The following is a 26,457-nucleotide window of genomic DNA, read 5'->3' on the forward strand; positions in this document are numbered from 1 at the left end:
AGGACAAGGACAGCTTTTGGACCACACACTTTAGAAGATGTAGCATTTGAAAGTGAAAGTGCCTGTCCGAGCAGGGTTAGAGGGGACTACCAAAGCAGTCGCCTTGGTTCCTCGTGTAATCAAAAGGAGCAGTAGTTTAGAGCATCTAAATGAGTTACTTACCTGATCCCGTTGATTAAGGAGAGCATGTACATACTTTGGTAGAGCCACCAGGGACTCTGCTGGGCTGACTGGGGACCCAGGAGCCAGGCGGTTCCAGTGGTCACATTTTCTGCCACACCTCAGCGGGTAGGGCTTTGGGGTAGGAGTATTTGATTCTTGGATCTCTGTTTTCTGGATCCGTGAACTGACTTTTGTTTCTCAGGAGCTTAGATTAACTGGATCCAAGCCCCTGGAATTTGTGAGGCCAGGAAAAGTGTCAGTGAAAATAGTAGACTGAGTTTGCCGGTGAGAAGGAGTTTCTGTTGAGAGGCAGGTGTATTAGTTTCAGCTTCCTGCTGCAGAAATTGTTTGTTTATTTTGTATTAATCAGTTCCTGGGAGAGAGTGCTCTCCTGGGAACAGGGAGCCAAGATTTGAACCTGGTAGCTAAGAAGAGTTCTGATGGTCCCTTTATCTCAAATGAGTGCTCAAAGAAGTAAAGAAGAGGCATCAGGATCATTTCTGTTTCTACATGTGTTTGGTCAAATCTCAATCCCATTATCTGTGGTCCAAGAATGCCTAGTGCTTTATGCCTCTGTGGTGACTCATGGAAAAGAGCCATTTCTTGCTATATCTGAATTGCAACGTTATAAGCTACCTGTCTCTCCAGGCTAGGATGTTTCTGAGCAGGAATGCAAGTCTGTATTTAGGTCCCATGGGCGTTTTGCATTGCACAGTTGAGGTGTCATTAGCCTTTAGGCACCTCCAGGTTACGACAGTCATGAATTCTCAGCAGTGAGTATAGCTCCTTTGGCATTTGGCACCTAAATTCTGTGCAAGTCTCAGGTGCTGAAGCTCATGGTTTAAACTGACATTGCTCCACTGACTGACAGATTTACACCAGCTGAGAATGTGGTGGTGGTGGTCGTTCGATTTATGGGACAAATGTGTGGGGGATGAGCAGTAGGGCCAGTAGTGCCGGAGTTCTTCAGGCCAGAGGTGATCTGAGACAGGAAGGCTGAGCACTCAGGCCATGCGTAGCTGGTGCTTCTTTGCCCTGATTAGCTTAAGGTCAGGGTTTTGAAGATCTCTTTTTGCCTTTTGCTTTGCTTGCAGCTCACTAAATGGCTCTGTCTTCATTAAAGTGTTCATCCAAAAAATCATAAAGCGACATTCACAGGGTTTCCTAGTCCTTCTATCATTCTGCTGAGCATTTCCACTCAGGAAGGAAGGGTATGACCATGACTCAATTGTTTTAAAAGTATCTTTGATGCTTTGCTCCAAATGTCAAAGGAGCATGTAAATGACACCGTAGCCTGTAAGAATCAGGGAATCCAGTCAGGTTCTTTTTCCTAAGAAACGAAAAGGTAATGGTGACCACTGGGCACATTTTATTCTGCTGCCTTCCTGCAAAAATATTTATTTTCATAACAATAATCTTCTAAGCCCCTAACAGTTTTCCCTCTATTTTAAGGCATGGATTGTGGTGGAAAAGCTAATTGCAGGATGAGTCAGCTAATGAGTCATCTGAGTTTATAATGTTTTGTTATACATTTTGTCATGTCTAGGGTATATTTCTGCAATTACTTGTTACTTTATACTGCTCCACAACTAAGATGGATTTTGCCCAGTATTGGATACAAGACAAGAGAAAGGGAGCTCCTGATTTGGAAGAGTTTACAGTCTTAGAGGGGAAGTGGTAGAAAGGGCAGAGGGGAAGAAGGTGCAACGGGATGCAAAGGGAGTTGTCTGTCAGTGTGTAGCAGAACTGGGACAGCAAACACTGAAACCTTCCAGGAGCACACCGCCTGACAAATGCAGTGTCGTTTAAATACCTTAGATGCTTTCCAGGAGAGAACTATCTCACTTACTAGCAGGATGGACTAAGTCTTCCACAGAGACTATTAACTATAATTATACATTATATAACTCTGCACATCCATGTGTGTTTTGCACACGTATATGTAGAGGTTCATCTCTATTACACATTTGATAAAAATATGCCTTCCCTGTTGCTGTTTCTCAATAGGAAGAACGTCGTGTGATTTATCTGGGTAAAATCAGACCTGACACAACCCGAACAGAACTGAGGGACCGGTTTGAAGTTTTTGGTGAAATTGAGGAGTGCACAGTAAATTTGCAGGATGATGGGTAAGAACTTTCGAGATTACTTCTTGTTTGGGAGCTGCCATATGTAAAAAATTATGTCAGTAGGATTACTGGTATGGGAGTTACCATTGTAAGTGCTGTGACAGATGACATGCTGAGTTCAAAACCTTATTTATTTTCTTTCATCCTTATTTATTAATCTTGCTAGTTGAGATTTCCTGTCCCAGAAATAAGTATTTAGCTGCATGACAGAACAATCATGCTGATAAATGGATGCGGTACTTCTGGCATTTCCACTGCTGAATCTCCTGCAATTTCTTGCTCTCAGGAAGGGGTTACACTATGTGTGTTAACTCTTTTCAGCTTTTGTTCACAACTGTATTTTTCAATTGCAGAGACAGCTATGGTTTCATCACCTACCGCTATACTTGTGACGCCTTTGCTGCTCTTGAAAATGGATACACTTTACGCAGGTCAAATGAACCTGACTTTGAGCTGTACTTTTGTGGACGCAAGCAATTTTGCAAGTCTAACTATGCAGACCTAGGTAGGTATTTTGCTCTATATGAATTAAAGTACATAAATGGAACCTTGCAACTCAGGAGAATTTAGTGTTTGCTTCTCTTTTGTTTGCTGCTTATATTATTGAAATGATTGAGGGAGTTAAAGGAAGTGATTTTCACTTGCTGCAAGGAGTTTAAAAATCTACTGATCTGAGCTCTAATCTGAGCTGGCTTCTTTGAGATACTACAGACTCTGAAAATCTTTTAAAGCCCATTTCCATTCTTATCAAAAACAAGTGCCCAGTATTCCCATGTTGAAATGGTAGCACCACAGAAACCTCCTGCACACTTTACTGTTCATTGCTGTGCTATGACTGCTTGGTTCTAATACCCAGTTCATTTATATGATCAATAAACAGAGACCAAAGTAGGTGCCTCACCCAAAAAAATTCATTGATTCTTACATTGCCATGAGTTGTGCTGTAGAAGTGTAGAACTTTCCAGAGACAGAATTCATAGTTTCTCAGGTTTAAGAGCTAGAAGGGGTTGTTACCAAATATGACTCTTGGTATAGCAAAGGCCATGGGTCTCACCTGATGGTTCCCACATCGTGCATAAGCATCTATGTGTGAAGGTGTCCCCTTTCAGGGCCTTCCAGTCATGATATAAGAGGCTCCAGCCTGTGGAGAGCGTAGCAAATCTCTTGATGTTTGCTGTCCCACTGATGTGGGGCACTATGTACACCAGTCTCCAGACCGCAGTATGCTGAGATAACTCCAGTCCCAACTGTGCATACTGGCTGTGATAACACACCTGGGTCTGTCCTAGACCTGTCTGGGCAAAAATGTGTGGTTCTGTCCCATGCTCTGTGCCAAGGTCCGATGCTTCCCCTTGCAAGAATGTTTGGAGATGTTCAAATTGTTACAGCAGGAATGCTGATGTTAAGTATATGCAGAAAAAGAACATGCAGACTACCAAAACGTCCTCTGTAATATTATAATATGTCATAAACTCGCCATTTATTTAATTACCTTTTAAAATATAAAGTATTCATTGAATGTTAAACCCTTCCTGACACCTGTATAAGTAGACTAAAGGTATGGGAGATACTCTTTTCTGAATAAAATAGCAAGGGACATTTTGCTGTTGAATCTATATTAATCAGATATTGTGGGTTTTTTATGAAAAAATGACCACAGTCACTAAAATATCTCATAACCCTGTAACATAGTGCTAATGAAATCTCGTATGTGCTGCCCTCAGCTTTGTACAATGCAGGAAGTGAATACAGATATATTTTTTCTAACCAATTGATGTATTTTCAGAGTAAATGATAAAGATGATATGCATTGTTCACAATGAATATGCTATAATTCACTTCAGTGGCTAAACCGATAATGTAAAGCTAAGAAAAGGCAATTGACTGCTGAAGAGATATAGGGTTGATGTTGAAAATATAAAAGGTAGCAAGGCATTTGTCGAAATGTAGGCTGATAAAAACAGTAAAAACAGATTGAAGTCTTGACTTGATTTGACTTATCTTCTGCAGTGGAAACCAGGGTCGTCTCTGTATCTCAGAAAATCTGGGGTTTAAAATAAGTTGTCTGAAGGGAACCCTCCTGAACATTATTCATCACAGGGAGTATTCCCTGGCAGGTCTCTCCATACTGCATGGGATTCCCAGAGTATCTCTGAGCAGAATATTTTCACTTTGTCCTGCTGACAGCTTGAGCTTCTCTGCTTCAGACCGCATTCCCTGTATTTTGCAGAGTATCTGATAGAGCTACATAAGGAAATGGCAGGATGAACTTTAAAATTCATGAGCTAGTACAAGGACAGAGAGAATTAATCAGCCTTGGGTTGAGTACAGAAGAAAGAAAACACTTGAAAATAATAGTCAGAAGTTTAACACCTCTCCTCTGTGAGAAGATATTGTCTTAACAGAACTTGTAATGAACATTTAATGCACAGTGTGTCTTATAGTGGTAGATGGGGAGTTCTCATTAATTCAACACAAGAAATGGCAAGAAAAGGGCACTCTAGTAACAGAGCTGTGACACAGGACCTGGGGAGAGTCAGTGTTAAGCAGAGATGACTCCAAAAGGAAATTCAGTGCTTGCAGCCACGTCAGTAATTGTCGTTCTGGAACTGTATGGCCACAAACATACAATCCCTGCTCTGTGCTAGGAAGAGACTGACGTCTGTGTCTGAGCAACTAGCAAAGCTGGAGCAGGTATGGCAGATCACAAGAAGTGGACCATTGCTGCTGCTCTGACTTATCTCGTATGCTGCAAAAAGCTAAGGAGCTCACCTGAGATTGCTTGTGCGGTGATACTGAGGCTTGGCCATGAATTGGGCACACACTAAACAAGCAAACCCGCAAAAAATCAGAGTAGAAGCAAAAGCAGAGATTCTGGGATGTGTAGTGACTTGTATAATACAAGACGCCGAGGCAGGGCAGGCAGGCACGGTGGTGTCCCCTGCGTGCCGCCCGCAGGCTGCCCTGCCTTTCTGCAGAGCCACCCCCTGTTAGCTTTGTCAGAAGAAGTCTTGGGTGTTGCATGTTGCAAAACAATGGTGGAGTTTTCAGTGAAGCATCTATCAAGATCATCTGGACTCCTTTGAGACCTATACATAGCAGTGTGTTGTTGCTCAAGTCCTTGGAGAAACTGGTTTCAGTCTACCTGCTCTGTATGTACATGCGATTTATGGCGTGCCCCCTGCAATGAGGTGCACTGGTTTTGTTGAGTCCTGCTTCTCACCAGAAAGCTCTGTCCATGCTTAAAGCTTCTGTGATGACCGTTTCTGGGCTTTTATCATCCCATTCCACTAAAGCTGTGGTCATAAGTGGATTGGTTCTGCAGTGCCGTTTGTACTGTTGTACGAAGAAAATAATGTTAAATACTCAAGAGCCGTTCTTGCCTCTGACTGAACTTGCTTCTCTTTGGGTTTCAGATTCAAACTCAGATGATTTTGATCCTGCTTCCACTAAAAGCAAGTATGACTCCATGGATTTTGATAGTTTACTTAAAGAGGCACAGCGGAGCCTGCGTAGGTAACATGCATCACACCTGAGGAAAACGGAGGGATGGCGAATACCTCACGGACATCACGTCCTTCAATAACGGACAATTAAGAAGTCATACTTAGGAATTTCTCCTACTTTACACTCTCTGTTCAAAACCATGGTTTACATGAACACAGCTGCTCAACGAGTGAAGGGCAGGATGCCTGTCCTTAGTAAGCACATGCGTGTCCATGGGTGTCAGCTTTGCTTTCGCGGGTGATCGGTGTTGGGGGAGCCGGCCGGGCATCCCTCACCAGTTCGATGCAAACCACGAGACATGGCAGCAGTTCCACAGAGAAACACGTACAACGATGAACTGCAAAATCTGTAAATATTGCATTTTAACAAAAAAAAAAAGAACAAAAACGAACAAAAAAAACCCCTAAATTTGAGAACTATGGCTGCTGATGTCTGGGAATCAGACACTGCATTATTATTTTTTTTAAATGAAGCTTCTTCTCATGACACAGTGATAATATGACAATCCAGAAGAAACCACAGGTCCCAGAAGCCTACAATCTGTTTTAGCTTTGTTTTAAGATTTTTCTTTTCCTTGTGTTTTTGGGGGGGGTTGGTTTGGTTGTTTGGGGTTTTTTTTCAGTCCTTGCAGAAGAGAAAATGAAAGGCTCAAGCTTCCCTAACATTTTGAAGTTTCATCTTTTAATTCTGACACCCATGTAAATGTCTACAACGTTGATCTTCCACAGCAAAATTTTCAAAGCCTTGTTAATGGTCAAATGTGCAGCTTGTTCAGCGATTTATTCTAATGAGCAGACGTGGTGTTACATTATTAATGAGAGTTGGATATAACTATCTGGGTGTGTGCACATTCTCTAAAGTAGTTGCGTATTTACAAATGTTAAATGGAGTATTTTTATTTATGTACATACTGTATGACGATGTTCTTTTTTTGTTACAGCTATGCACTGTAAATGCAGCCTTCTTTTCAAAAACTGCTGAATTTTTCTTAATCAAGAATATTCAAATGTAATTATATGAGGCAAAACAATTATTGTACACTAACATATGTAGAAAGCTGAACTTATGCTTATATATATTTGATTGTAAAAAAGAGAGAAAAGCGTGCGGGTGAGGGGGTGTTTGTGTATATGCGTGCGTGCGTGTGTCTGAGTGCAAAAACGCTTTACACATATCCATCCCTTCTTTGGTGAGCTTACATAAGAATTTTGTCAAGACTTATCCTAGCCCAAAAGGTGTTAACCACTTCTGCAGTATTTTTCCACACTTTTATCATTGCTTGATTTTCTTTTGCAGTTTTATACATGGAATTTGTTAGGGGAATGAAATTTTCTCATCTAAATTTTTCTAGGAGATATCATAATTTTATGTAAAGTCCCTCAAATGGGTAATCATTAAGAAATGTTTTTATTTTATGTATCAACAGTAGTTTTGGAACTAGAAGTCAAAAATCTTTTTAAAATGCTATTTTGTTTTAATTTTTGTGATTTTAATTTGATAAAAAGATGCTGGGGTACTAAGTACACTATGATTTTTACAGTAATTCTGTGTCTAAACACTGTTCTTGAAGCCAGTAATCTTTTCATTGGCAAAGTTTAATGATGGTATTTATATTTTTTACAGTTATGCATCCTGTATAAATACCTATCCTTCATTCCTTTGTTTACTAAAGAGACATATTTATCAGTTAGAATTATCCTATTTATTATAAATTATGAGATGACTAAAATAATTAAAAGGCCAGTGGAAGTTTTATACCTAGGATGCATGACGGTTGTCAGTTTGGAGTTTGGAGTTAGCGCTTCATTTGGAAATTCAGCTTTTGCAGAAGCAGTGGGTGGTTGTTTTTTTTTTTTCTTCTTTTACTATGCACTAGCATGGCCTCAGATGTGCCCATGACATTGTTGCTGATGACATTGCTTCTGCTAAATTAAATAGAAACTTCAGGAAGGAAAAAAACCACAAGAGTAAACTACTGCTATTCTGAGCATCAGAATTTCATCTGAACTCGGAGTCTCTAGACTGAATCAGCAAAGTTTGGAATTTGCTCGCGAATGTGTAGATTTGGTATTCTATTACTGTTTGGCATTCATGACTCCTCTTAAAGGTATGGCACACCTAACTATTTAATCTCCTTTCCCACTCCCAATCTTAGAAAACCGATTCCACCCCCGTGCCAGTGCAGTTGATTTGGATGGCTGCATTCATTTTATCACCAGCATATTGTGTTCTGAGAGATTCCACTGTCTGTCCTGTCGAATGCTTGCTTGATTTTTTGGCTTCTTATTTCTCAGTAGGTAGATAGCAATAAAAAAAGAAAAAGAAAAGAAAAAGAAAAAAAAAAAGAACTTTTTAGGAGGTTCTGTGTTACAACGGTAACATTCTTTAATCTGCATAATTCTTGTTGTTGCTCTGTAGGTTAAAATGCAGGTATTTTAACTTTGTGTGAATGCCAAACTAAAAGTTTACAATTTTCCTTTCTGGATTTTGAGTATCTTCTGTTGTAAAGAAAAATATTAAAAGCAATAAATTATTTTTAAGAAATCAATATTTAGTATATCATATTACGCGTTCAAGGACCAGATGCATTACCTATTTTGCCTTTACATTTCTGTGATTAAATTTTAAACACAGTCTCCTTTGCCCAACATTGCTGACGTGAATAAATTGGTGTGGGCTTTGGGGGGGGGGATTATTTATTTTTCACCAAGCAGGCATAATGACATGAGTCAATTTTTTTTTTCACTGGCCTGGTAAACGTTCTCATCTTTAAGATGGCTTTCCTCTGTGGATTTACAAATTACATATGAAATTAATGTAGAGCTAGGACTGCTGAATAAAGCTATTTGTATCCTTTGTAGGCACTGTAGTAGGTAACCCATCAAAATATAAACTCAGTGTTTCTTTTTCTTTTTTTGTCCCCGAAGAACATTTCAAATTAGCACATGTACCGCGTTGTCACCGGAGGCAAATTGCAGTATAGCTCTGTGTGTCTTTTAGATGAAGATTGTACTGCTGCTTTCATGCTGTGGTAAGTACCACATCTGCAACACAGGTAACAGAACTGGTACTTAGAAACTATGGTCTTTCCTAGAGCTGTAACAGAGTAATTTCTACATAACATAAAATAATCCAAATCCAAACAGAGGAAGCCTAAAATTGAAGAAAAATACCTGTGCTAAACTACTCTGAAAAACAGTTGGGCTGCCATCACCAAGAGCAGCCCTGAGAGGAAGGTTTGTGCCTCTGGGGTGTAATACTTGGGTCAGTTAAAAAAAAAAACCACAACCACACCTTCTTCTCATCCCTTCAGATGTAAGCTTACAGTAGGTAATGATTATGTGTCCTTTTTGATGGCTGTAATGGGAACTTCAGTCACTGTAGTATAAGGTCTGATCTATAAATGACCTAGAATAGCCATGTAATATAATGTGATGATTCTAAATTTGTACCTGTGTGACAGGCATTTTCAATAATGTGAATCACTGACCTGATGGAGCTACTGTAAAATTTGTACAGTAGGTAAACACATAAAGCGTTTGGTTGGACTATGCTGAACAGGGAAAGCGAGATATCAGTTAAGCCCGAGCTGGGCTATTTTCCACCTGCCAATTCTACGTGTACTTTTGTGGTTTAACTCATTGTATGAAAATTCCTGTGATTTTTTTTTTTTTTTAATGTGCGGTACACATCAGCCTCACTGAGCAAATAAAGGGAAACGAATGTTTCAAATCCATTTCTGTTTCTCTTTTTTATCACAAGTGACAGGTTTTTTCCCCCTTAGCTGGTCATGTACTGTGTTTTCTGGTACTCTTCGTAATGGTCATAGTTGATTTCAGATAGTACTCCAGATCACGCCTGCATGATGGCACTCTGGGCAGGGGACAGAACCACTAGTTTTAATAAGTTCAGTGGCAGAGTGATGCTATCTGCCTTCCTGCTGTGAGTACCCAAGGCTGTTGAAGGGCCAACATAAACATTGTGGGAAAACTTTTGAAAAATGCTCAGTGGAGTTTTGGGAGCTGCTGGCTTGAGTTAGGAGAAGGTGGGCAATGTAAGGGCTTTTCTGCATGGCCATGCTTGGATCCTGGTTGTGCAGGTAGTAGGGACTAACAAGTCTAAAATAGTTGGTGTCTTCCTTCCTGAGATGATGAATATCTGTACTAGGAAGAAGCACCACCGTGATAATCCTTCACCAGCCTCTTTGTCTCAGCAGACAGGCTAGGAGGATCAGAGAGGTGGGCAGGTGGACAAACATGAATTTTCTGGGTAGCTGGCAAATGGTATTCACAGCCCGCTCATTCGGATGCGCAATAAAAAGGGAAAGGAATGGCTTTGCTTTGGTTTGCCCAGGCTTAGTTCACAGGTACTGCTATCTCCTTTGTCTCTGGGGCTCAGCAGCACAACAGGCTGTGATGGAGCCTTCTCACCTCTGGGGGTTCCTCAGAAGGTACCGCAGGTGTGTGCAGCTGCTGGCCAGGCTGGTTCTGCTCCTCAGGTAGGGAGAACCACTGAAATCACTTTAGAAAAATTGCCTCTTTCAAGACAACTACCCTCCATCTCACCTCTGCTCCTAACACTACTGTTTACTTTATACTCTGTCATGATATTTTTTTACTTGCAAAAAATATATGGCTTTTGCATTTTTACCGTTTACTAATCCACGCTGTTGTGCTTGGTGCTTGCAACAGTGGTAGAGCAAAGTTCTTCGCTGTGTGGGATTTGCTTTGTTGACTCACCGCTCCTGATCAAATTAATGCTCAAAACGTAGTGGGCCAGATCCATCCCTGGTGTACTTCATCAGTAGTGCTGCTGTTCCACAAGGCATGAATTTAGCCCGGTATTTCTCCAGTTACTAGGCTTTTTAATTTGATTTGTTTATTCATTTAATATTTTTACATAGCACTTCGATGCTTGCAAATAACCCACTGTATTAGATTTCCGGAAAGTATTGCTTTTTGCCTCCTGTCCCTTCATTTTATGTTATTAAGGTTTATTGCATAAAATCAGGATCTCATTTATTAAGAAATCATCCCTTCCATTGCCTGCTCTCCTGGGTTACCATTTTCTCGCACGGTGAATGCTGCAAGCTGAGCACCTGAAATCAAATTCAGGCGCCTCAATGAGTGGCCTGATTTTCAGAAATGCTGAGCATTTCGCAGCTCCTATTGACTTCAATTAGACCTGCCCACTCTCAGCACTTTTAAAATCAAACCACATATTTAGAGCCCAAATTCAGCACAGCATTTACATTTGTGCTTAAGTCTGTCCTGATTCGGCAAAGCACTTAAGCATGAGTGGTTTTAGATCCATTGAAGTCAAGTGCTTGGCTGCTTTGAATAAAAATAGACTCCTGGATTGGGGCCTAAGAATCCAAATACAGACATCAACGCCTAATTTTAGGCTCCATTTGGAAAACTTCGGCCTTGCCCACCACCTTTAACCTTTAATGCTTGCAGAAAACACAAAAACATCCATCAGGTCATGAGGGGAAGAACAGGAGGTTTAGGGAAAAGAAGTGGAAGAAACGGACAAAATTTTTCCTTGAGGAAAATGTTTTGAAAACTTTGAATCTGCCTCTAGCAAGATGCCTTGCTTCATCAGTATTATTTCATGTTGCACTTCTACAATCTCATTCAAGATTAACATGCAGTTATTCTATTGTCCTTCACCATTAATTAATAAACCGCTATATTAAACTTTAACCAATGCCAACTTCCCCTGCTTTTCTGCGAATCACACTCTCGCCGTTGGCATGCCATGTTCACAAGCAAACTAAACTATAAATCAATTTTCTCTACTTTATCAAACAGCAGAAAGTAATAAAGAAGGTCACAAATAGTACAGTAGTTCCTTGGAGGTTTGTAACATCATAATTTAAGGCTCAGAAAGATTGAATCAAAAGTTGAATTAATCCCTAAGGGAAAAGATTCTATATAGATTCTATTGATAGACGTAGGGCAGCCTGTCTTCATTGGGAGCTGGTATATTTGTTAATACTTCGAGACAAAGGAGACTAGTCTTCTCAGCAAAGAAGAAAATGAAATCCTCCATGAGAGGAAGTGAATATATCCTCTGCGCTTCCCGTTGCTGTGCTCTCCTTGTGCTGCTTTGCTGAAAAAAAGAGAAAGCAAACTCATCTTCTGCTGCACGATGTGCTCTGCTGAATGGCTGGTGTCTGTGCAGTGCAATTATGGAAACTTCAGCTGGATGGAATACATATATAAATCGTAAATGTTGCACTTGATCGGTGTTTATTCCTCGACTGATATTTTTTCAGTCAAGCAACCTGAGCCCAAAATCTTCACAGTCTAATGAAAGTTTGGGCTTTTTCAGTGACAAATTCTGGTGAAGTTAAAAATATTTCTTCTGCAGCTGGAAACATATTCCTTAAAACTTGCTTATCTTTTGGGGTTCTTTTCAATTATTGCAGCTTCCTTTCAACATGCCTCTGAAATCATACTTTTACCAAAGGCATTTCTGATTCTCTTTTATTTAAAAAAATCTATAACCTTAATGACGTGACTGGACCTGATGAATTAAGCTCTTCCAAATTCATATGCAATTAATTGGGAAAAAAAGACTCCCATATAAAGGAAAAAAAAATTCAATAATGGCCTCCGCTGGAAAAGTTATACACATAGGTGTGGTAAATGTTGAGATCTGAGATCAAATGTACCTTTTTGGAACACATGCATGGTGAAGTACAAGGTGATAGAAGGATTTGCACATGCATACCGTCTATTTTATTGTGGCATTTGCTCGTAGAGAGAAACTGAGCTGCTCTGTGACAAAGGCAGCTGAACAGAAAACAGGTACAATCCCAGTCTCTCCAAAATCAGTGACTAAACTCCAGCCCTTGTCAGCCTTTTATTAACCCCAGCTTGTGTAAATAGTGGACAGTGATCAAATGTAAATAATCTCACATGCCTTGTTTGCGTCATGATAGATTGTCGGCCAGATGTAGTGTAAATTAAACCCAGAGCTATGTATGAAGAAAGCCATGTCCGAAAGAGAACAATATGTAAATTACTATTAGCACTCTTAATTGAATGAAATATTTGCTACAATTTATTTTTGACAATGTGCATTCCATTCTCTATTAAATTAGTACTTGGTAAAGTAATAAAATTATTACAGCCATAAAGTTACTGTGCTATACCTTCAAGGCAAGGCATTCAAGAGAGCTTCTCGCACTCAGATTATTGACTTTGGCGTTATGAAAAACGCACATTGGTGCCTTATACTAATTCTTTCCTACTGCATTTGCAACTCAGGCCTAGGCTCATTCATGCGATGTGTTGGCAGTAAATTAAAAAAAAAAAAAAATCAGCCACACACTTGGAAACTACTGGAGTGCTTTCTTTTTTTAACCATTTATTGGAACAATACCACAGCTAACTGTAGTTTTCTATTGCATGAATAATGTATTGTTGTAGCTAGGCATGCCCTCAGTTACACACTCCTGCCAGCAAGTAGTGGAGTGGTGAGTGCTGTTGCTGAATAATGATTAATTACTCGCCCTTCTGAAGGAGGCCGGTTTTGTAAACTGGTCACACAGCATGTTACGTGGATTGTGTCTGCTACACAAAAGGTTACTTGCAATCACATAATGAGACATAATGATGCACATCACAACGATTCTTTGGTACGAATCTGCACACAGTGGAATTCAGATAGAAACCCATTTATTTACATATCCTGTTTGCCAGAGGGTACAAAACTTCACTGCATTGCTGCAGTGCTGCCATTGCTCCTTCCGCAACGCTGACATTTGGGGTGGAAACAACGCGATGGCTTCTTCAGGAACCTCCAGCCGCAGCTTTGCAGAGCTGCCCTGTGGGAGCCTGCGGGCAAACCCTGGCACGGACTGGGCTCCAGCCGCGGGGTGGCAACGTGAGCGGGGTGTTTGCCGAGGCGTCTCTCGGTGGGAGGCTGGGATGCAGTTCCTCACTGCAAGGTGAGGAGTTCACATGCAGTATGGGGTGAGCACACCTGCGTGTGCTCATACCTGTCTGACCTGGGAAGGGTAAGCAGGGGGTACGACTTTTGCAATACATTATACTTCGTTGTGCAGTTAAAGGAAGAAGGGCGTTCAGAAGTACCATCCTAAAACCTGGAGCCACAGCTTTTCTGAACCTTTGAGGGAAACAGATCTAGTTGTTCTCAGCTCCTGCTCTCTGCAAAACACAAGGGCCAGGGCTGTCCCAGGGTTGCTGGCGGCAGAGCAGCAGTGGCTCGTCCTGCCCGTCCTCAGCAGGAGGCATTTGACTGTCCAGGCAGGACCTGTGTGCTACTGCAAAGTTGCTTGTGTGCCCCTAAGGCCCTGTTGGTCAAGCTCATCAATAAAGCTGCAGAAGTTTGAGTTACTGGAGATGTGTCATGGGACTTGGTGTTCAGGAACTCCTTGGCATCTTTTAGCCAAACTGCTCGTTTTGTCCGTTGTCGTCTCAAGAAGGACAAAATGTTATGGTATTGTTTGTAAAAGATTTGTTACCCTATAAAACTTCTTGTTTTCCTAGAAATGAGGTGGACTTTTCTTACGTGGCATGAGTTTCTACTCCATATATGTGGCAATGAATAAACCGCTTCCTATGACCAGATCATCATCAGCCTCTAATGCAATTATGTGCTTACATGGAGCTAGAGAAGGTTGTTGAGGGTAAGACCAGCAAATGGCACCGCGCTACAACCAACATGGCAGATATTTCTGCTGACATTTCCCACAGCTTTGCCCATAGCAATGTCACGGCCTCAGCCACCGCTTTGCCCTCCAACACATGACAGTTATGCGAGCCACGATGGAGTGCTATGTGCCCTTTCAGCGAGCACAAGGCAACCATGAGACGCTTCGTGGGGTGCCAGGGGCGCGGTGGAGCGCGCCAGCAGCCCGGCAGGAGGGCGGCCGTAGCGCCGCGGGGGCACACCGTTTGTGTAGGGGCTGTCGTACACCGAGCCAACAGCTGGCATAATTCTGCAGCTAACAAATACAATTTTTCTTCCACAAATAGTTCCTTGAGCAGTAGATCATGCGCAGGCTGATTTACTGCAGCGCTCTCCTGTGCGGATTCTCTGATTTGTTATAATCTCGCCGAGGCAGTTCTGCAGCCTTTCGCTCCACAGCAGCAATAACAGAGGGTGTCTCTGCCTCCATCCCTCCCGCCGGTTTCGTGAAATAAAAAATCTCATCCTCTCAGGAAGTGAGGGGGAAAAAAAACCTCAGTGGAATTCTCCACTTTGATGGCTCAATAGTACTGGTATTATTTCCTAGCCACCCACACGTTGTCCGTCTGACTAGTAAGGCGTCAGTAGTTTCAGATTCGGACTTTGCATATTTACAGCTGGGCAACTGTAGTGAGATTTTTGTAGAAACCTTAATGAGAGTGGACAGGGAATGGACGTGAAGCATCAAGTGTGAAGCCTCAGAGCTGCGAAGCTGTACAGAGAGGCTTATCAGACATATATCACAATCACGCCAACTCTTTCTTCTGCTATTACTAAGCTGTTGACATTGTATGAAAGCTGATACGTAATTAAGAATCTACATATTTGTTTAACAATGGAAAAGGCATATCAATAAAAAGACTGCTCCATAGTGACCCTCCTAGGATGCCCCTTCCTAGCAGAAGCAGCTTTGCAGGTACCTGTTTATGCTTTTACTCTGAATCTCATGGCACTGGTCTTGCTCTACAATGTTGGGTCTGATGAGATCGGATGAGGTTAAGCTGCCACGAATATCTGCTGACTGGCAGTTTATTCCCTTGCTTGCTCAACAATGTCAGACTCACTACATGTCTGGGAGGCAAAGAATACAGTTAGGCTAGACAAATGGAATAGGAACCAACTGCAAAGTGAATCCTGCACTGTCGTATACATTTTTTATTCACATTGCACATAAATCTCATCCGAGCTCATGGGAGAACTTTAGCATCCCCTTAAACTCCCATTTATTCTCCATCCTTCTCATTCTTTGCACTATTAAGAAACAGATTTATTTTCTGAAAACTACTCTTAATCATTGTGCAAATAGCAATGGAACATTTATACTCAAAGTAATAAGTAGATTATTCACATCTTAATACAAGACTGGAGATTATTCTGACTTATTTGTGTTTACTTCATATAACACACAGATGCTATTCTCACTCTCTGATAGAAATGTTAATTATGGGATTTCACTATTCTCATTTAGATTTATGGTTGGGTTTTTTTTTGTGCTGTAATGTGCATGGGACAGTTCTACAAGACATGAAATTAAGATGTGCAGTGCCCCAAAACACTAAAGACAGAGAAAAAGAAAATTAAGTTTAACTGGACATGGCAATAAACTGAAGATCTGTGCAAAATACAGAGTAACAGAGAGCATGAAAATCCACTTGTTATTATGCTGGTTAGTGGTCATTCTCTAGAAGAACCAGTCATAGCTTTCAATGATAATGAGAACATAGTAAAGCAGCGGTACAGTCAGCTCCAGTGTTTATGTCCTTTGCCACAGAACTAATATTGTCAATTCAAGTACCTCTGAATATGGGAAAGTGGATTGTCAAGTCCTGTTAGGGTGGTTCTTCTTGGATGAATAGGAAATGTTTTCTCTTTCTCCTGCTTATGTCTGACTTTATTACTTTATACTGCCAAGGGCAGTATCTGGCCCTTGGAACTATATATTTGTTGTGTGCACAGAGAAACATTACACAATATTTTCATTACTCCATTTTGCTCACACGGGTTCAGGTAATGCTAAGGAAACTATTCTGTGGTCAAACTGAAAGTCACGCGGATCTTGGGTTCCTTTCCCAGGGCTGTAAGACTTGTTTGACATTTAACCTTTTAAGATACGTTTAATCTTCAGTAACCTGTCGGCATGCCTGTTCTTCAGCCAACACATGCACACACCTGCATGTATACCAGATATGTGTGTGTTTATAAGTGTATATGTGCAGACATACACATCAATAACCCGAAATAGAAAATATATATGTACACGTAGACTACTCATCTGGGATTTGTCACTGAGAAACCTCTCTGTCGTAATAAAACATGAACTCCAATAACAGTTTTATCTCCGAACAAGGCTGTAGGCTCTATCTACATCCTTATGTTGCAGAAGAATTACTTCCTGCAGGCCAGCAAAAAGCTCTGATTCCACTTGCACCCTGCTGACATTATTGCAAGGAGCCTTCCTGCCTGGGTCACCATCACAAATGGAGTCAAAGGGAATGTCTTCTGCTCTGTGGGCATGACAGCCCCCTGGCATTTACAGCATTGTTTGTAAACTGCTCGGGAGATATGCAGTACTGCTTAACTCCTCGTAATTTGAGTGTTTCTAATCATTCATCTCAAACCTGTTTCCTATACTTTTACAGTCATAGTAACAGTTCAGGGCTGCCTAAAAAAATAAATAGTTGTTCCTAAAGTTGTTTTTTAGATACAGATTTGTGTGTTCTACAAGCTGTTGGTAATGGGCAGACTCAGCCCCTCTGTTGTTAGCCCAATAATGCTAAAAAGGTGGAAAAGAGCAGTACCTGGTTTTCGCTTATGGTGAACCAGCGTCTGTTGAAATTGCTCTGCGGGTACCCAGCGTCCCCAAGGCTGTAGGCTCCACAGAGCTCCCATCCACCTTGGCTGCTTCCCAGGAGTGCAAACCAGCCTGGGGAGCGAAGGAGTCCCAGGCTCAGCGCCACACAGGTACAATCAGGGATCACTTCAAATTGAAGGAAATTGTCATTTCCTTAAATCTGGGATGGTGTATCAGCCAGTCCAAAACATGTGAACTGGTAATCGACACTTTTAGCTAATGAAGTCCCTACGAACTCCTTCCTCCAATTATACAGGGCCATATCTGTCAACTGAACAGAAGTTTGGGTTTTAGTCTCCATTTCCATATGTTTGTTCTATGATTAAATTAATGGCTGGCTGTAGTGTTTTAAATGTCAGTTCCAATCCCCGATCACCAGGAAACATTCTCCTTCAAACATTCTCCTTCGACACATTCAGCTCATAGCGATGACACTGTAAGGATTAGTTCCAGCTCCTGTGTTTAAGAATTCATTTATTTGTTTATTGATTTCTTACAGCACACTTTGGTACTTTTCAATAGCACCTCTAAACTGAAATAGTTCACGTTAGATGCAACAGCACCAGGTGGCTTCTCAGTGCAGCTTTCCCAAATCACCTCAAATTGCCACAGTTTGGCGGAAAATGAGGGGAGCATGTTTGCTGCTGTAGGACTGCCTGGGATATCCATGTTGATGGTTACTCTGAAGTCTGAGTTTTGTGCTCAGCATTCCAAAATCCCACCCTGTTTTTGAGTGTTACTACCACAGCTCTTCAGGGGTAAGTAGCAAATGTAATTTCTTTTGATTGTGTCTGACTTTGTATTTACAACATGTGGCACTATCCTATTTATTTAATAAGAACTATACACTCCCACTTAAGAAATCTTTCTATTCAGATGTGTAAAGGGAAATAATTGCTCCGTTCTACTGAATGTCTGTTATTAAGGGAGAAAGTATTTAAAGATTTGAAGATACCCCTGCTGCACCCTTCAATAGCTTTACAATCTCTTCCGTGTGTTTTTATCACTTCAGCGTTGCACTGGCTTTCGTTTAGCTTTTGATGAAATCACCTCCTTGATGAAATCACTGGAAAACCAGGCTCTGGGAAAGTGCTTTATCTGAGATCCCAAAGACAAGTTTGTTCTAAAGATGTTCATGCTTTACAGTCTTCATATTTAGACCTCTCTAGTGATAGTACAAAGTCTTTGCAAATACTCGTATTGTTTCTCCAGGCTTTGGGTTACTTTGCCAGAGAGATGCTCCTTTGTTAATTAAGTGCTCTTTGAGGAGAAAATGTTCATCAGAAGTCAGAGTTGCAATATCATCATTTTCATCATATTACTTTGAAAAGACATTATTTATTTATCTATTTTTTTACCTATTTTCCTAGGGCATATGTAACAAAGGGATTTTCCTGCCTCCTGTTTGAACTTTGCAGCAATTATGTAATGGGGCAGGGCAAAGCCTCCAGCCAGCCGGTTCAGCTGGATATTTGAAATTAAAAACCTCTTCTGGATTAATTTTTGGCATCCTTTTGCAGTCATACATTGTTTTACCTTCCCTCTCTTTGTACTTCTCCTTATAATGTGGTGCTCTCTTCCAACAATATGTAGATAAAATGCAGATCTATAAATTGAGGTAATTAAGAAAGTAATTAAAAATAAAACTACTGGTATCTTGTGGTGTGTACTAGAGGAATATAATACATATGTATATCTAAGCACATGCGTATGTGTGTGTATATATATCTGTGCACTGAAAAGATGCCCAGCTTGAATAGGGAGAACAGATTCTGGAATGAGCTCCCTAATATCTTTCATAGGAACAACCCCAGCTGACCCTTGAGGATGGTCTGATAGATATGAATTGTTAGTGGCATTATGCTACTGGAGAAACAGGGCTACTTTGCCAAAAAAATGAATCCATTTAGTCATAAACACCACAGCTAAGTTGATTCAGGGTTTATCTAAAATAGCCCAGCAGGTTTGGTGTAAAATGAAAGGCAGAATGTTAATTTAGATGGCAATTGTTTTTCAATAATGCTAATTTGCACTAAACATCCTGATTTACATAAGCAAACAAAGGCCAAATATTAGGCCAAGGAGCACAATCAAATCTTGTGTTCAATTATAGAGGAAAACCAGGCTGCTAGAAACACAATTCACTAAAAACAGCTTTTTCAGCTTTTGCCAACTTTCAGTCCCTAAGCATTTTCCTGTGGAGGTGGGGACACCTCTATCATTAAACTTAACCCAATACATGTATACTTAATTTACTTAGTTGTCCTTCATCCATCCATTGAAAGGAACCTGAGAGGCTCCGGGACCACAGGCTGAAAAGCCCTGCTGTGCTCCCGCTGCTCTTTTGCCTCGCTTTCTCTGTGGTTCTGCCGTTTCCCACGTGACAAATAGCTCAACTTTGGAGTCCTCGGAGCTTCTGTTCACCCTGGTATTGCCCTAGATCTGCCTACAGACACTTCACTGCTCTCATCTTGTGCTCCTCTTTCGACCCGCCCTGTAACGCAGCCCTGATGGAGCAGGTGGGGTTATTTCTCCTGAAGAATGGGCAGGTTCCACAATCCGATCCCACTTGGGTCACTGCTCCTGGATGAGACTCCTGGATTCCTTTTGTGCCTGAAGCAGGAACTGAACTGATACCACTGATGGATAAAAGTTTCCCCTGTGAGCTTGTGCATTTGGGTTTTTCTGTGTTGACAGTTACGCAGAGGTCTCCCCAGGTGAAGCCCCTGCCATTGCTGATGGATCCACAGGGCTCTGCGCCTCCCCAGCCCCGCAGTTCCAGTTGCCACAAGCCCCGCTTCTCTCTGCCTAAGACAGTCCACCAGCTGATTTATTGAATTTGCCTCTTCTCGGTGAAAAAAATGGAAGCTAGCATTTCAAAACAAAGAAAATCAGCATTTTTCCACTGTTGTTTTTGAGTTCTTGGTGGTTTAAAACTAGAAATCTGGAGGAGGAAAACTGAAAATCAGCTATTATCTCAATGAAATATTTTTTCTTAAATGAATGAAAAGAGAAATAATCTCTAAACCAATACAAGGTTACGTTACTGCCATTTCAGTTAAGTTTATCAAAATGCAACCTACAGCTAATAACTATTCAAAATGAAGTTGCTTAATTCAGTTTTTTGAATTAAGCAACTGTAATTGCAATATATATCAAATTTATTTGCCTTGGCAGTGGATTAAGGATATATATGATATAATCCTGATTTTTCCAAGCTTATTTTCTAGAAATCTGAGTTTAGCCTGAATCATTTATTATTATATATTACATCTTTACAATATTACATTGTCATCTATTAACTTACTAGCTGAAACCCTAGAGTATGCAGAACTTTCAATTATGGTAACAGTAGTGGTTCCTTTTTTTAAAAATCAAAATATACTTTCTCATTTGAAGGAACGAATGGCTATACAATTCCAGAGTGTGTGGCCTGTACACTGGCTGTATTTTACCTGGCCTTAGCTGACAAGAATTAGCCTGGTTGGGTACCTGGACTTGCCCCTGGTCAGTGGACTCCTGGCATCACTTCCTGACCCTCGCAACCCACACAGCTTGTACAGCGGTTAGGAGGGGACGATTGCCACTTGAGGTTCTGATTTCTCTTCATTAACTGTGTAGGAAACACGGAGGCTGATTTAGAGACCTGAAATTTGGACAGATGAAATCAGGCGTAATGAGACCTGCTCTTCGGGTGTACCGTGCCTCAGCCACTAGCAGTAGATACGTTTGTTGTTACCTGAGGTGAAGAATGCATAGTCTTTTATTTCATAAACATATGTATGAGTCCTCTGTGTACCGAATAAATTGCACTCAGTGGCCTGCTCATCCTTAAAGAAGCAAAGCGAGTTTAGTTTCCATAAGCGGAGAACCAGGAAGGCATTACTCTTTCTTCTCAAATTTCCTTCCCAGTACCTCAGAAGAATGACATCGCTTCTTCCTTGTACCTTCAGCAATGTAGGCGCAGAGTCAGCGCTTTGAGCAAACTGCAGCTGGATTCCTGCAGCAAAAAATATTGCGGTTGAAAGAGTCTGAAATACGTAAATGCAGTCCCAAGTCCTTTCTTCAGCCCAGAATCCAGCATAGGTTTTGGGTTTGTGTTGTTGCACTGAGCTAGGGTGTGGATTTGTGAAAGAAAGATAAATAAAATTTTTAAAATTGCACAAAAATTCTAGGCATTCTTTTGCAATCATATAGAAGTGCAAAAATCCATGCAAATTTTTTCCTCATTCATCTGTAACAGAACAAAATTAATGTATGTGATGATTTACTATCTCTGAGATGTCCTTTTTATTTTTAAACCTAAGCAAAAGAGCTTCAAAGTACAAATCCTTTAAAAAATAGATTTCTGGCTCTAGCAAAATAAAAGTCAGACTTTCAAAAGAAAAGCAGATGTTTCCTTATATTAATTAGAGAAATGCTTCCTACCATTGGCACATGTTAGCATCCTGTAAGTCACACTCCTCTATTATTTTACCTTATCTTTGCACTCATCACGCAAACCAAGGCTTAAATATACGTATTATATAACAAACCATTTAAATTGTCTAACCTTGTTGTGCTCTACCGTTCTTTCTTATTGAACAGTAACAAAATTAGCCAAAGGGAACTGGAGTTTACACTAGTAACTATGTTGGAGAAAAGCAGTTGCTGTGCGGTCCATTTCTTGCTCAGGCTACGTGTCGTTTTTCCACTGGCAATCATACACTGCGCTGTGACCCCAAAGGCTGTTTGCTGTTTCTTTTTCACACGTGCCTATGCAGGAGCATGGATTCTCTAGAGTGGGCTTTAGTTTGCCCCTGGCCTTTTAAGCATTCTTTTAAAACCTGTTCTTGCAATAGTAACCAATTAAACTACTTACTAAGAAAGAAGCATGTTTCAGCACTTAAGTTAATTGAACTGTTACAAACTAAATATGATTCCAAATTGTTTCTGTATTCCAAATCACTTCATGCATGCAGATAAAATGAAAAAATTACTAAATCGTTTTGAAATGTGCAAATCAGGCATACAATACTGGCATTTAGATCTGTGACCTGATCACAATGTAGTAAGTACCTTTGAAAACTTTGCAGATTTTAAAGCTGTCATACAAAACCCTTGAACCACTGCTTGATGTGATATTCAATAAGTGGAAGTCAGGCTGCAATCAAATTGTGGAACTGTCTGCATCAGGGTTTTACTACCAATTTACCCAGAAAATAATCTTTCCCTGATCCATTTCACGGGCCAAGTAAGAAAGGAGGAATGACTTAATGTATAAAACACCATGCTTTATTGTTTGGGACCTTGGTTTGAGTTCAATTTGTGGACCTAACTAAAATGAGCAGCTCAATCCCTTATGAACAGTAGTCCATATCTCTGAACTACCACACACAATTAGGCAGAATTGGCTCTCTCTGCTTAGGAGAAGTTGCAGACTGATTCAGCATGGAGACTAAATCACTTATTTCAGCTGTAAAGTGGGGTGGCCCTTTCTGAGACTCTGTGACAAAAACCAAAAAAACTCCATATTGTTTCTTTATTTCGACATTTCTTTAGTACAAGAAAAATAAGGGATAGGAAAAGCCTCATTCTCTTATGATAAAAGCCAGACGGCAGCCCTAATTTGCAGCTATTCTCTTTTATTAAGAAACTGGTAACTCCCATAACTGGCAGAGTGGTGGTAAAAATACCGGTACAGGGAACAAATGGACATGACTACAAAGAGAAGGGCAAAAAAGATGACGAAGAAGAGAAGCAATGATGCTGGAAGCTGGCAAAAGCTTTCCTCTCTGAATCCTGGAGTAGGAGAAGCTCTTGCTGGGTAATACATCTATCTAGCTGCATGTCATACACAGTATTGAAGGGTTTAGCTGTCCTGGGATTTAAACATGTTGCTACTGGGATAAGCTGCACTTGTACAACACAGAGTAGTGTAAACTATTTTGCCAGCAGTATGAGTGGCGAAGCTTTGGCAGAGGTGATTTGAGACTATCAAGGCTTGCACTGCAGCACAGGGAGGAGAGGGCGATAGCTGGACAGGCAGCGTGAGCCTCAGAGAGAGCTCAGCCAGGGGTGAAGGGAGCTGCAGCACTGCTAAGCAGGGGATTATAGGGGAGCTGAAGGCAAAAAAAGAGCCTACATCAGTGTGGTGTAACAAGAGAATTAAATTAAGTCACTGGATCTATTTCACAATACACCAGCAGAGGATATTGGCTAGTACTATGGAAAACAGAGATTTAGCATCTCTACCTAGAGCCATCCTAAAACGCAAGGATCAGGGTACACTTTACTATATTATTATGTATTAACAGGCTCAATTGAGTCCTGAAAGACCATTAGTGTGGTGCTCCGCTTTGAGAAACAGGCCATGGTAGCTTGGCAGCGGAGTGCACGGGCAGGGCTGCGCTGCTTGCGGTACCTGGGCTGCTGCAATCAGGGTTCCCTCCTGGGGATCGGGGCATCGCTTCGCTGTGACATATAGACGGGAGGCTCTGTGGGTAGCTGGAGAAAGCTATCAGCCCTTGCACTACAAACTTTTGTTCAACTCTGTGTACTAACATTAGACCTCAGAGGAAATTTACAAGCTTTTCTTTTTAACAGTAGTTTTTTTAGCTGTTCTCAGGGATTCCATTAATTTTCATTATGAACTATACTTGCCTCTTTCATCTTAGGAAGAAAAGACTGCGACTGGAGGTACACGGCAGCTCTCCCTTTTTAGCTGCTGGAAATAAGTTAATAAATGCAGTCACAATACAGGGTACCATTCTCTTTCCTTATTGATACCAACTATACTCTAACAATGAATTTCAAAGTGCTGCTGATGTAAACTCTACCTGAAGCCTGTTTGATCTCAGATAAGCATCTTCATCCCATTCTTCATTTCAAGAAAAGAAAATCTTACTGCACAGCAACATATTCATCTGCTTTGGGTTCAGTTCAAGATAAGCCGTGCTTTGCAGAAAACCTAATTAATATCAATCACAAGGAAAACAGAAATTGGAAGGAACTGTTCTTTCATTTCTTGATAAACTGATCACCCATGATACATACGCAAATGGACATACCAATTTGCTTTGTTATGGAAGTATCAGAAAAGAAGTGGTTCTGTAGGGAGGATTTTTTTAAAGAATAAAGGGGTAGTTGCACTCTTGCCCTGGTGTAAATAAGAGTCACTTCGTTCTGTTAAATAGGAGTTGAATGGTGTAAGTCAGACCAGAATTACGTCCTGCAATGGTGGATTTAATGGCATATAAAAGAGTGTTTACTTGTAACACTCAGAATAATAATTATTAATGATAGCTCATAGATACTTTTTTTAAAGTTCCTGTAATGTATTTTGTGCATTTCTTTTCTGCTTTCTCCTCCCTCCTGTCAGAAGAAAAGCCATGGCTTATGACCTAAGTGACCTTATGTGCTTAGAATAGAACTTTTAAGGGTAAATATTCATATTTGAAAAAAATCTTGCAAAATCTGAGCAGATAGCTTCTGTCACAAGTCTACTTCACAAAATAACAGTTCAGCAGACCTTTGAGGAATTTTACTGTTGACCAGCAAACTTTTACACCCATGGATATTAGTCTTGGGACTGGCCATATAGTACTGGCTGTATAGCTACTTCCAAATGATGTAGGACTTGCTTTAGATCTGATTCACGAAATGTTATTGCACAAAGCAAAGTTCTGCTCTTATCAGTGCTCTAGGTCATTTTGGGAAGGGGAGAGTTTGGAGGAAAGGTCACTAATTTTCAGAGAGATCCCTGCCTTGGCCATCAATCCACCTTTAAATTCCTTGATGTTAGCATTTCAAGTGACAGTATGGTATATACCGAGCTTGGGAAGAAATACAAGCATTAAATGGTTTAGTTTCATTCAGGCATTGACTCAACGAAGAATGTGTGTAAAATATCATTCCATTTGGCCCTAAGTGAATATAAAGAAAAAAACCATCCGTTTTAATATTTCGTTTGAGCTTCCCAGTACTTCCAGGTGTGTTCTAGCTTGTCTTCAGCTGTTTTCATATGATGCAACTTTTTAGCTGCAACATTACAAGGGTTTGCCCACACAAAAAACCCAAAGGACCGAGCTGTTAATATACTAAGTGTTTAAAGGACAGGTGCAAAGACTGGATTGTTGGAATGACTGGAACACAGTAGCTGAGGAAACCTCTGTTTCTTCCCTTAACATTTGTGGATATAATGTATGTGTGCACATCCTTTAATGTATTTCAGATGATGTCCCTTCACAACCTCTCCTTTCCTCCATTTAGTGATGTCTTGTGTTCAGCTCTGGGAACGATGTCTTTTTGGCATTTTGTGGCATTACTGAGGAAGTTTCTGATGCAACGAGTCACTTTAAGGACACAAAAATCTGCTGCCTATGCTGAAAGGACTGATCCTTTCATTGCAGAAGGAAAAAGAGGAAATAAAATGCAGAAAAAGCTGTCTTTAACAGCTTTAAAGGAGATACAAACATGAAGAATGGAAAGCATTTGCTTAAGATGAAGGTTCAGACCTTGGACTAATTCCTGATTCAGAAAGTAAGTCATCAGTGCACTATTATTTAGCCAATGGTCCATAAGGTCTTGGTGACCTGTACAAGTCCTTAGGTGTTTCTGAAAATCAAAGCATCTCTAAGGGCAGAGTTAAAAAAAAAAAAAAAAAAAGAAAAAAAAAAAGAAAAGATTGAGGCACTACAGTAGTTAATCTTGCTTTTTCCTCTTTTTTTTTAATTTTTTTTTTTTTTTAAAATTTCTCAGTGTTTACCTGCACTGACACTAAGATATGACCTATCCAGTCTACCTTTAACTACAGAGTTTGTCTAGCAGTCTGGCTGCATCAATGCTGTCTTACTGCCAAAATAAATCCTCAGATTCTCTGTTTTCTTGAACCCCCACACAGATATTTTCTGCTGAAGCTTTCCTCACTGAAAAATAGCTAGGATATGTATGTGTGGTATGTCGGTAGTAATAAACCTTAGGTAGAGCATGGACCTACTCCACAGAATGCATTTGGGTATTGTATTACGCTGTAAATAATACGAGAAGTATGTAGATAGATGGATTTATGTTGCTATTTTTCAAGTAACAGTGGCTTTGAGGCAC

The 26,457-nt window shown here is 40.6% G+C and overlaps 1 protein-coding gene across 2 annotated transcripts in view; it reads left to right on the forward strand.

Moving 5' to 3' along the window:
- The window catches only part of PPARGC1A (PPARG coactivator 1 alpha), an 82,312-nt gene extending 58,265 nt beyond the window's left edge, over nt 1-24,047 (forward strand). The window contains exons 11-14 of one of the 2 annotated variants that reach the window (XR_010606153.1): nt 2,170-2,291; nt 2,645-2,796; nt 5,708-8,829; nt 24,030-24,047. Coding sequence is in view for 1 of the 2 variants with exons in the window: in XM_065634448.1 (XP_065490520.1) it covers nt 2,170-2,291; nt 2,645-2,796; nt 5,708-5,811 (378 nt within the window). In the remaining variant the exon portion in view is untranslated. Of the gene's footprint in view, nt 1-2,169; nt 2,292-2,644; nt 2,797-5,707; nt 9,507-24,029 lie in introns of those variants that run through there. The other variant, XM_065634448.1, reaches the window with a different exon arrangement.
- The last annotated feature ends 2,410 nt before the right edge of the window (nt 24,048-26,457 follow it).

This window comes from Caloenas nicobarica, chromosome 4, assembly GCF_036013445.1.
Source record: "Caloenas nicobarica isolate bCalNic1 chromosome 4, bCalNic1.hap1, whole genome shotgun sequence".
NCBI lineage: Eukaryota > Metazoa > Chordata > Aves > Columbiformes > Columbidae > Caloenas > Caloenas nicobarica.